The 10,942-nt window shown below is 57.1% G+C and overlaps 2 protein-coding genes across 2 annotated transcripts in view; one reads left to right on the top strand and one right to left on the bottom strand.

The window, feature by feature from the left end:
* TRPV5 (transient receptor potential cation channel subfamily V member 5) overlaps positions 1 to 5,908 on the bottom strand; it is a 38,699-nt gene extending 32,791 nt beyond the window's left edge. The window contains exons 1-8 of the mRNA XM_075557767.1: positions 5,781 to 5,908; positions 4,902 to 4,999; positions 4,630 to 4,752; positions 3,993 to 4,130; positions 3,801 to 3,899; positions 3,551 to 3,729; positions 3,011 to 3,157; positions 1,724 to 1,936 (exon numbers count right to left, since the gene is read on the bottom strand). Of these exons, the coding sequence (XP_075413882.1) occupies positions 1,724 to 1,936; positions 3,011 to 3,157; positions 3,551 to 3,729; positions 3,801 to 3,899; positions 3,993 to 4,130; positions 4,630 to 4,752; positions 4,902 to 4,999; positions 5,781 to 5,908 (1,125 nt within the window). The remainder of the gene's footprint in view (positions 1 to 1,723; positions 1,937 to 3,010; positions 3,158 to 3,550; positions 3,730 to 3,800; positions 3,900 to 3,992; positions 4,131 to 4,629; positions 4,753 to 4,901; positions 5,000 to 5,780) is intronic.
* Positions 5,909 to 9,852: 3,944 nt separating this feature from the next.
* On the top strand, positions 9,853 to 10,510 carry LLCFC1 (LLLL and CFNLAS motif containing 1). The gene is made up of 2 exons (XM_075557425.1): positions 9,853 to 9,997; positions 10,335 to 10,510. Exons 1-2 carry the CDS (start codon positions 9,853 to 9,855, stop codon positions 10,508 to 10,510), a joined length of 321 nt encoding a protein of 106 aa, XP_075413540.1.
* Positions 10,511 to 10,942: the final 432 nt, after the last annotated feature.

Consider the following 10,942-nt stretch of genomic DNA (forward strand, 5'->3'; position numbering starts at 1 on the left):
ATTATTGACTTCGAGCTGCCGCTAATCCTGGCATCCTTCTGGGGCGAGTAGGGCAGGTGGTGAAGCAGCTGGCACAGTGTTGCTAATGCGCCTTATTGACAGTACACAGAGGAGAACAGTGGACAGGGGGACTTTCTGTGTTGTCCTAACAGCCCACAAGGGATGCAGGTGCTTGGAACACGATTTTCCTCTTTAGCTCAACAGTTTCCCTTCGGTTTCCAACTTCCATCTTCTTTGTAAGTAGAAAAAAGTCATGCTCACTGCCATCAAGTGGATGCTGACTCACAGCCACTCCACAGACTCACAGCCACTCCACAGGACAGGGTAGAATTGCCCCCGTGAGTTTCAGAGACTATAACTCTTTATGGGAGCAGAAAACTGAACCAAACTCACTGCCATCAAGCCGATGCTGACTCATCGTGATATTCCTGTGTCTAGTTTCCTAGACTGTAGCTGTTCACAGGAGTCGAGAGGCATCTCTCTCGTGGTATGGTTGGTGGTTTCGAACAGCTGACCTCGTGGATGGCAGCCCCATGTGTAACCACCTGTAATCAGGGCTCTCTTTTTAATGACAAAACATCTCCTAAATGTCTTGGGTTCACAATACCAAGCACTCCTTCCATGTTCATGAAAAATGTCATAGCTTGGATAGTGCCCAGCTATCAAAAGACATAGTATCTGGAGTCTTAAAGGCTTGAAGATAAACAAGCGGCCATCTAGCTGAGAAGCAACAAAACTCACATGGAAGAAGCACACCAGACTGTGTGATCATGAGGTGTCAATGGGATCAGGAATCAGGCATCTAAGACACAGAACAAAATCATACCCAATGTGAATAAAGGGGTGTGTGTCGGGTAGTGGAGACCCAAAGCCCATCTGTAGACAATTGGACATCCCCTTATAAAAGGGTCACAAGGAAGAGATGAGTCAGTCAGGGTACAGTATAGCAATGATGAAACACACAACTTTCCTCTAGTTCCTTGATGCTTCCTTCCCCCCACTATCGTGACCTCAATTCTACCTTAAAAATCGGACTAGACCAGAACATGTACACTGCTACAGATAAGAGCCCCAAACATAGGGAGTCCAGGATAGAAACCCCCCTCAGGGCTAACGATGAGAATAGAGATACCAAGAGGGGAAGGGGAACATGGGGGAAGAAAGGGGAAATTGATCACAAGGATCAACACGAGGTCCGAACAACAGAAAAGTGGGTAAAGAGTGACAGAGGATGATTAAAGATATGAAAATAATATTCTATAACTTATCAAGGGTCCATGAAGGAGGGCGGGCGGGGAGGGAGGGGGACAAATGAGCTGAATAAAGGGCCCAAGTAGAAAGGAAATGCTTTGAAAATGATGAAAATGATATGGAAAGTAAAAAGGGAAATGATGTAGAAAATAGAAAGGAAAATGCTTTGAAAATGATGATGATAGCATATGTACAAATGTGCTTGACACAGTGGATGAACGTATGGATTGCAAGAGTCCCCAACAAAAGTATTTAATTAAGAAAATAAAGAAGAAAGAAAAATGCCATGGCTTCCTGAACAAACAGACAAATGAACTCTCATGTGCCCCCCCTGGTCCCCGTGCCCATGCCTACCTTCTACCTGGCCCCAGTGAGTGACGGTGTTCCTGGGAGAGAGAGGGGTCATTCTGCGCTTCAGTACCACCCCCACCTGTGTGACTGCCCCGATCACCCGGAGTGTGAGAAGATTCACCTGCAGGGGCTTCTGTTGGAGGATGGTGATGTCCCGAGAGTGAGTGCGGTTGTATCCACGGGACTTGAGTGGCCGGTAGACGCAGCACATGGTGAAGCAGATGATATAGAGCAGGTAGATGGTGCTCAGCACACAGAAGTACGGCCGCCCGTACTGCTTCCACTTGAGGTTGACCAGCTCCTTCACGGGCGTCTGGTCCAGGATCTGACGTGCCTGCAGGAGTGGAGAGCGCTGCTTAATTTGACCAACACCATGGCTGGGACTCAGAGGGCAGGGCGTGGCCATTCCCTTTTCAGTCAAGCAGTCAGCGATTCTGTATGCTGGGCCTTGCCGCGTAAGGGCTGCAGACTAGAGAGGCTTTGAAGGATGAGCAGCAGGTGGTTGAATAGGGAGGGACTGAGAGAGCTCATTCCCCAAAGCAGCCTCAGTTGCAAAGCAAGAAGGTATGACGAGAAGCCATGGCCCGTATGCCAGTGAGGTGTGGTGGGGATGTCGGGAGATCTCTTGGAAGTGGTGGAGGAGACAAAGGCCAGGCCATCCTACATCTTGACACAGAGGTAGGGAGTTTGCTTTCTTTTGGTAAGGAAACAGAGAGCAATGGGAGGACTCCAGCAGATTTCCCCAGCAGACCCTGTGGACTGGGGGACAGAGGGTACAGATGGCAGGATGTGGAGGTTCCCCGGTCCAGGTGAAAGGCTCCTCTGATGGGCAGTTTCCAGTGAGAGGTTGAAGCTCCCAATGACAGGGGGCAATGGATGGGATGAGGGTCTCAGCAGGAAGAACAGATTCTAAACCCAGGAGGAGGGATGAGTCATCAGTGGACAGTATACCTCTCCCCCTGGGGCCTGTAGAGGATACAGGCATACCTGCTCGGTAAGGGCCAGAGGTCTAGGACATTCTAGTCTTGTTTTCTCCATAAGATACATGAATCAAGGGCTCCTGGTGGAACTAAGGGTTGGAATACCACCAGATGTCATTGAGTTCATTCAACTCATGGAGGCACCTTGTACGCTCAACTCCCGGGACATTGCAGCTACTCCCTATTCCGAATGAATGAATGAATGAATGAATGAATGAATGATCAGGTGAGCAGCAGGGCAGAAGTATCTCTCAAGAGGAAGGTGGCACACTTGAAATGTAAGCTGAGGAGCAGGAAGGGCTGGGGCTCAGATGGGAGGGAGCAGGAGAGGGAGGGTGGTGGGAACAGAGTCTGTTTCAGATGGATTTCCCCAAGGTGGAGGAAGCCATCCCCTGCAGGACAGTGGCTGACCCTCGCAGACATTGTACCTCACGCTTCTTGGAGGAGACCACGAGCTCAAGAAAGGACAGCTCCTCCCCACATGAGTCGATCTCGGTGAGGTCGTAGAGGGTGGAGGTCAGCGGCCCGTACATCCACTGGATGTGCTTCCGTCGCTGCATCAGGTGCTGGAACATCTGGGGTGCGGGGAGGCAGTGACAAAGGGCTGGTGGTCTATTTGAGGACAGTCACCAGGGGTGGGTGGGAACAAGGACCACCGGCCACCTTCCTGGGGCTGGTCACTGGGTGGGACAAGGACCATTGGAGTGGACAGCTTCAGCTCTTCTGTGACCCCAGCCCCCTCTCCCATCCTGTTCCCAGAGTCCGAGGGCTGGTTTTCTGAGGGTGGTAGGGAACAGGGGACATCAGGAAGGACCAACAGGGACAGTCAGACAACAGGAGAGCGACATGGTGGAGTAGAGAAAGGGTCCCTCCCACCTGGGCTGGGGGCAGGGAGCATGCGCCCAAGGACCTTGAGAGCCAGGGTGGGGACCAGGGCACCAAGGAGCCGGGGCTGGCGGTGTCCTCACCACCGTGTTGCCCTCCACCCCGGCCAGCTTGAAGGGGGTGAGGCCCTGGTGGTTGGGCACGAGGTCCAGGGACTGCAGGGGGTCGCCCCCGCACCCATCATGAGACAGCAGCAGGTTGTACATCTGGCAGGCGAAGGTCTTGTTGGGCTGCAGGGTGAGGATGTGCAGCACGGTGTTCCCTGGGGGACAGGGTGTCACGTGGCCGCCTCGCCCAGGCCGGGTACCTCCCCCCAGGCCCCTTCCTTCTTACCCAGGGCGTCCTGGGCACGCAGGTCGGCTCCGTACTCGATGAGCAGCCTCACGATCTCCTCGCTGCCCACGCAGGCGGCAAAGGACAGCGGGTGCTCGCCTGGGGGCAGAGCACACCCCGGCTCAGCTCAGGGCCACGTGGGGAACAGGAGCGCGGGACCCTGCGCATGCCCGCCAGGACCCCAGCTCTCACCGAAGTAGATGAGGTTGTGGGGGCTGCGACGGAAGGCGGTCCCCGTGGCTCTGGCGGAAACGCTGGCCCCATGGGCGAGCAGAGCTCGGACCAGGTTCACATTCTGGTTCACGACGGCTATGTGCAGCGCGGTCTGGCCTGACCAGAGAGGGTGTCAGGGGCACTGTCCCCCGCGAGGGTTGACCTTTTCCCCAGGGTGGAGGTCGAGGGCTGAGTGCTGAGGTGTGAGCATCAGCTATGGGGTGGGGGCTCCCCACATGCTCAGGCAGGTGACTTGACATGCCTACTCCTCTACCCTACAGCCAGCTCCTCCTGCCTGGTCCCCAGCCTCCCCATCACACCTCTCAGGCCTGGTCCCCAGCCTCCCCATCACACCTCTCAGGCCTGGTCCCCAGCCTCCCCATCACACCTCTCAGGCCTGGTCCCCAGCCTCCCCATCACACCTCTCAGGCCTGGTCCCCAGCCTCCCCATCACACCTCTCAGGCCTGGTCCCCAGCCTCCCCATCACACCTCTCAGGCCTGCTCTCCAGCCTCCCTACACACCTCTCAGGCCTGCTCCCCAGCCTCCCCACACACCTCTCAGGCCTGCTCCCCAGCCTCCCCATCACACCTCTCAGGCCTGCTCCCCAGCCTCACCCTCATACAGCTCAGAGACCATGGGCTCCCGGACCAGCTCCGGGGCCACCTCCATCAGCAGCAGAGCAGCCTCCAGGTTGTCGTAGAGCACAGCCACGTGCAGCGCCGTCTCCCCCAGGGCTCCTGGGGGTGGTGTGGGTGGTGGCAGAGATGCCAGGTCCTTCCAGAGCCCCACAAGGACGGGCCCATTGGACCCCTTTGCCCTTTTTGAAAACACCCAGAGTCAGGGTGCTGGGACAGCCATCTGACCCGCCCATTGCCAGCTTGCTCACCTCTCTGTGCAAAGTCGCAGGCTCTGTCCAGCTGGAGGTTCTTCAGGGCACACAGGTCATTCGCTTTGGCTGCCTGGAGCAGTGGGGACTCTCGGATCCTAAGGGAGAGTGAGCACAAGTTGAGGGCCTGTGCGCTGTCTGTCCTCTCCTGGCTGCTGGGGACTGGGCTGCCAGTTCCTCTGTGTGATTGGGGGGCTAGTTCTTCGCTGCCTTTTTCTGTCAGAGGGTGGTGAGGAGGGGGGAGGACTCAGCAAAACATCACAGTGAGCCGAAGGCTGAGGTAGAGGGGAAGCAGGGTCCCACCCCAGGACTGTTTCCCATGGCCACTGAGCTGGAAGAGGGGAGTTCTCTGTGAATAGGTAGGACTCAGACCTGACCCCTCGATGCCCAGTCCCCTAGCCCTGTCCTTAATGCTGAGGTTTGGGTCTGACCCCTAGGGTAGGGAGCAGGCAGCTGGGCTGCTTGGAACCCACGGCCTTTTCTGAGACCTGCCCAGCCCCTTATAGAGCTACCCTCCAAAGAGTTGTTGTAGTCAAAGGCTGAAGGTTCCACTTTGGGGCCTAAGATGGGGGCAGTGGTCAGCTTGCAGCCATCCAGCAGGAGGGCTCAGGCTGCTGTGGGCGGCTGGATGCTGGTGCAGCAGGTGAGACTGGATTCCCAACACTGCAGGAAGGTGGGCAGTGGCCCACCTGCACCTGGGAGGCCACCCTGAAATGCTCCCTCTAGGAGCCTCACCAAGGCAGTCCCTAAGACTGGTGAGCTGGCCATACAGGGTTTCTCCTCCTGTCTCCCAGCTGCTCCTCCTTGAGGTCGACGCCCTGGCTGTCCTCTGCCCTGCCCCCCGACAGGCAGCCTGGCCTGGGGGTGCGGGGTACCCACCTCTTCTGCTGCTGCATGTGGGCCTCATCCAGACGCCGCTGCCAGCTCCCTTCTCTGATGAACCAGGAGCTCAGACGCTTCTGCAGCAGGGCCCAGGGTCGCTTAGCCTTGAGTGGAGGTGCCCCCATGCCACCCGCCAGGACCCTGGAGCACTTTGCCTCCTAGAAGCAGGTGGACCCTGAGGATACCCCGGGGTGTGTGTGTGTGTGCACGTGTCAGTGTTTTATGTGTCTATGCACTGTGTGTCTTGATCTATATGCCTGTGTGTTCCTGTCAGTGTGACCTGTCTCTCTTCTGTGTCTGTGTGTCTATTCTATGTAAATGTGTGTCTGTGTATACCTGTGTGCCTGTCTGTGTGAGCCTGTGCATGCATATCTGTCTGTCCGTCTGTCTGTGTGTCCGTTTGTCTGTGTGAGCCTGGGCGTTTGTTCCTTGTGTGGGATCCTGAGTGGGTGTGGTTTTCCTGCAGGGGGAGGAGCCCTCTCTCCAGCTGAGCCAGGGGCAGCACGGGGCCTGAAGGGAGGGGATCCATAAAGGAGAGGGGACACTTCCTAGTAGTGGCCTAGGGCAGGGGATTTGGGAAGGGCCCAGGACAGATAGAAGATGTTCCCAGAGAACCCTGGCCCATGCAGGTCAGGGTCTGGGGCAGGAAGACCTCTGGCTGTTGGGACGAGGTCCTGTCACAGCCTGTTGTCAGCATTCCTCAGCTCGGTCTTCTAACCTGCAACTCAGAGTAGTCACACTGCTGGAGGAGAGCCTGCGACTGCTCTACCTGTGCTCACCTCTGCTTCACCTCAAGGGAGGAACACAGGTGACAAACTGGAGACCCCACGTGGAGAGGCCAGTCAGGGGAGCGCCAGGGGTGCAGCCTCTGCAGAGAGGTGAGGGGTGGGGAGGGCAAGGGCTGCTAACCTCTGGGTTGGCCTCTTCTGGGAGTGAGCCAGCCAGCAGGATGAGTGGAGCTCAGCAGGTACACCACTGTATTGGGGGAAGTGCTATCTTCTGGGAACTGCTTTGCACTGAGCTGTAAAAATGTCTCATTAGCAGCGCAGGGGCCTGGAGGGCGCATGAGACCAGGCCCAAGATCCGTCCACTGTCGGAAGAGCAGATGTCCAATGGCACCGGCCAGATCCTCAAGACAGACCCTGTGACCTTGACTTAAGATACTTGAACTGGGACACATGGGGGACAGTCTTACTTGGGGTGGGGCTTCAGGCACTGGGCCGCCCCCTCCTGTGCCACAAGACAGAGCCTGCCTGACAGCTTGGACTCAGTGACCTGCAGAGAGCAGGCCTTCAAGGAAAATGAATAGGGGGAGGGAGGGAGGAAGGGAGGGAGGGAGAGGCAGGGGTCGCAGTGTGGGGCTGGTTTCTAATTGCCTCTGAGCCCTGAGACTCCCAGGCTAAGGAGATGGCAGAGTGATAAGGGGGTGGGGGCCATAGATGAGAAGATATGGCAGAACTGGAAAGCACCGGTGAGGAACTGGGCTGAGGAACTGGGCTGGGCGAGGCTGCCAGTCAGAGCTGCATGGAGCAGGAGCAGGAGCAGGTGCTGGAATGGTCCTGCAAGCCCTAGTAGATCTTGCCCCCCTGGTGGGGGAGGGTGTCCGAGGACCTAGGTGGGGCCCATGTGCCCCTCCTGTCCCAGCTGTGAGGGTCAAGTCATAACCCCACAGTCCTGCTGCCCCAGAAGCAGCCCTGGTGGCAGAGTAGGTTTCCCATTGGGCAGCTAACCACAAGGTCAGCAGTTTGAAACCACAAGGTCAGCAGTTCAAATCCACCAGCCACTCTGAGGGAGACAGATGGGCCTTTTTGCTCCCATAAAGCCTCAGAAATCCACAGGGACAGTCTGCATGGGAGCGAGTGCGGAGAGTTTTAATTTCACAATGCCCCTCTACCTTGGACGTTCCCTACACCTGGACCCCATCTCCTGGAGTCCCTGCTCCTTTCTGGCTCTTCTTCTGTGCCCCTCTCATTCTTCCCAGCCTTCTCTGGGTCCATGCAGCCCCCTACCCACAGGCTGTGCCTCCTCTCCTGGTCTCAGACTGGCTCAACCTGGCCAGTAGCTCCATGACCTCAATCCAGTGGGTGTGTTCCTGTCACCTGTTCTTGGCCAGCGTCCGGTACTGGTTCCCCAGGTTCAGCATCCACCCCCTTCTCCAGCCCTCTCGCTACTTCCACCCAGTGTACACAGAGTCCTGCTGCTGCACTGTCCATGTGCCCTGCCACCCTGGGTCCGCCTTCCCCCAAGTGTTGTCAGTGCCTCTAGGTGAGAGGTGACACTATGGGGACAAGCATGGACAAAGCGCTGCCTGCTCTCCGAGCACACACCCCCCTGACACACACACCCTGCCTTCCACATAACCTCTCCGACACCCCAGCCGAGGCTTGAGTCCATTGCAGGTGAAGCAGCAGCCCAGGGTCCCTCAGGGGTCACGCTCATCTCTGCCTCAGGCCTGGGCCCCTGGGGTGCCAGCGGGCCACCCACTTAGGGGAAGGCCTAATTGGGCACGGGTGGGGGGCAGGAGTGGGGGGCTTTGCTGTGTAGACTCACAAGGGTTCGCCCAGCATGATCTTGCTTGGCCCCTCACTGAGTGGTCTTGACTCGCTCCGTTTCCTCGTCTATATAATGGGCCCATGAACACGCTGGATCTAATGATGGAAAGGGTCCATGCATGAACATGTGTGCGTCTGTGTGTGTCTAAGTACACATAGCCCAAGAGACACCATCGCAACAATTTTTCCATACAATCCTGACATGTCGCTTATAGGTATCCAAGTGGTGCTCCCACCCAACCGCAGGCCCTTCTCTGGGAGTCAAAGACCCCTGGGCTCTCCCCTCAACTTGTCCAGGAGCCATGTGCCTAACAGCCAATTGCTTTGGCCCTTCTAGCCATGATTCCTACGTGAGAAGTTATTCTGGACTCTCTGCCCATGGCTACACTCCCTGCTATGCTAGCAATGATGCAGGGGTCAGTGGTTCAGAAGCACCAGTCACCCCATGCGACAAAGATGAAGTTTCATGCTCCTGTAAAGAACGGCAGTCTCAAAACCCACAGGAGAAGTTCTGCCCCGTCTTATAGGGGGACCACGAGGCTACCGCCACTCAATGGCAGTGAGCGATGTAGTAGAAGGTGTGAATCCAGCCACACCCTTCATTTCCTTGGGGGTGTCTTTAGTAGAGACTGACTTCCTTCGTTTTCCTTGCCTAGAGACTAGTCCCACCATAGGCTCTCACTCACTCTGCTGCACCACGTGAGCCGGACCTCGGCTTCCTGACGGAGCTTTGGTGGAAGCAAGAAGACCTGCCGTCACTTTGGGATATTCTTGACATCCGACTCTGGCCCTGCATTTGGCTCACCTCTGCCTGGCCTTTGGATCTGGGACTGAACCGCACCCACCACCCAATAGCTTCTCCCTCAAGTCCTGTGAGTTTCAGGGTCCCTTATAGTGTCCCCCAAACCCCAGGGACACGAGGGACTGGAGTTGAGGGAGGAGTTGGGGGAAATGGAACAGACTCATATCTTGGAAGAGTTAGACATTTGGACCACTTACATTTCCAGCTCCTTGGGACTAGTCTAGGGTTAATTCTTTCAAAAGAAAGGAACCCAGCTTGTTCAGTCTCACATTACGTGGATGGTCCTCGAAATGAGTACACAGCCCAAAGCAGGTGAATTCAGTTTGTGTTTTAGAGGGGAGGGGGGTACAGGGGAGCAGTTTGAAGAAGATTCCAGATGAATTCCATTGAAAACTTGGAATTCTGTTCTGCACGTCCACTCTTTTAATAAGGATCCTTCTGTAGAATCTTTGACCAAAAAGTCCAGAAATGTCTTTATCACTGGACACCCACTCCGAACATCCCAGAAGCCTCCCTGGCCCCTGCTGGCTGCCTCCCCCTGTGGGGCAATGGAACCCTCTGGGAGCTGGGCCTCCACTGTGACCTCACAGAGCCCAGGAAGCTAGAGGCCCCATGGGATGGAAGGCAGGAAGACGACACAGGGCAGGGGTGAGGGCCGGGCTGGGCAAGGGAAGGGGAGGTTGTGGGGCAGTGGCAGGGGGTGGGGGGCAGGCCCATGACACCTCTGGGTCCCCAGTTGCACAGGGTCGCAATCCTGGCTACCCTCCTGCTGCTGTTGCTTCGAGTGAAGGGGGTGAGGCCGCCAAAGGAGATTCCAGACTCTGCGGAGAGCAACCAGAAGGAGGCCCTGCCGGCCACAGGTGGGGAGCTGGGGGACGAGGTATATGGGGCAGGCCTGCTTGCTCCTCAGGAGTGGTAGGAGGCAGCCAAGGCTTGCTGCAGCAGGCTGGTGTTTGGAGCCTGGCTGGGCTGGCTGAGTTCCAGGGCGCCTGCATGAGTGCCTCTGCACGTGTGCATGTGTGTGTGTGTGCCCACAGGCATCTCTGTCGGGGGAGGATGCCCAGAGGAGGAGGGGAAGCCAGAGGGGGCATGGCTGGGGTCAGAAGCACCTATATGAGGCGCAGGAGTGGGGTGACCGCCCCGTGGCCTACACGCTGGGCAGGTGGGCCCCGGGACAGACTCTGCTCTTGTGCCCAGATCAGGATGAAGAACAGCTGGAAGAGCACTTTGTGGCCTCCTCCATGGGGGAGATGTGGCAGCTTCTGGACATGGCCCAGCAGGAGGACAAGGGGGCAGAGACGGCCGCCCTGCGAGACCACCTCTTTGACCTGGCCTTCTGCCTGAACCTGGCCAGCATCCTGGTTTTTTTATGAGGGACATTGAAGCTGAGGTCCTGGCCTGGCTCCTGGATGAGGACTTGGCTCTCTACCTCCGCTTCATGATCACGTACTGACCCCTGACCCCTGGCCTCTCTACGAGGCAGCATCATCGCCCTGCCCCTTCACAGCCCAGGGCTAGAGACCCCATCGAGCCCAGGGCACCGCCCCCATGAGGTTCCAGGTTGGCTCTGCCTGGGGCTAAGGACTGGGGAGGCGGCCAGACCAACGCAGTGGCAATAAACCCTGAACACAATGGGGGCGGCTCCTTGAGACTTCACCTGGACCCCTGTCGCCACCAGGCTGGTTAATCGTCCATCCCTGATGCCCACTCTCTGACCTTCAGTCCCTCAGCTGCTTCCAGCTTGGCACTGGCCCCTCCTCTTCTCCTGGTAGGCCGGTGGCTGGGAAGCCCCGTGGGAGGGAAGC

This window comes from Tenrec ecaudatus, chromosome 9 (assembly GCF_050624435.1).
Source record: "Tenrec ecaudatus isolate mTenEca1 chromosome 9, mTenEca1.hap1, whole genome shotgun sequence".
Lineage (NCBI taxonomy): Eukaryota > Metazoa > Chordata > Mammalia > Afrosoricida > Tenrecidae > Tenrec > Tenrec ecaudatus.

Excerpts from the sequence above, each read along its gene's own strand:
- LLCFC1 (XM_075557425.1), top strand. The coding sequence starts at position 9,853 with ATGACACCTCTGGGTCCCCAGTTGCACAGGGTCGCAATCCTGGCTACC. Across the intron at positions 9,998-10,334 it reads GGAGGCCCTGCCGGCCACAG|ATCAGGATGAAGAACAGCTG; the intron begins GTGGGGAGCTGG and ends TCTTGTGCCCAG.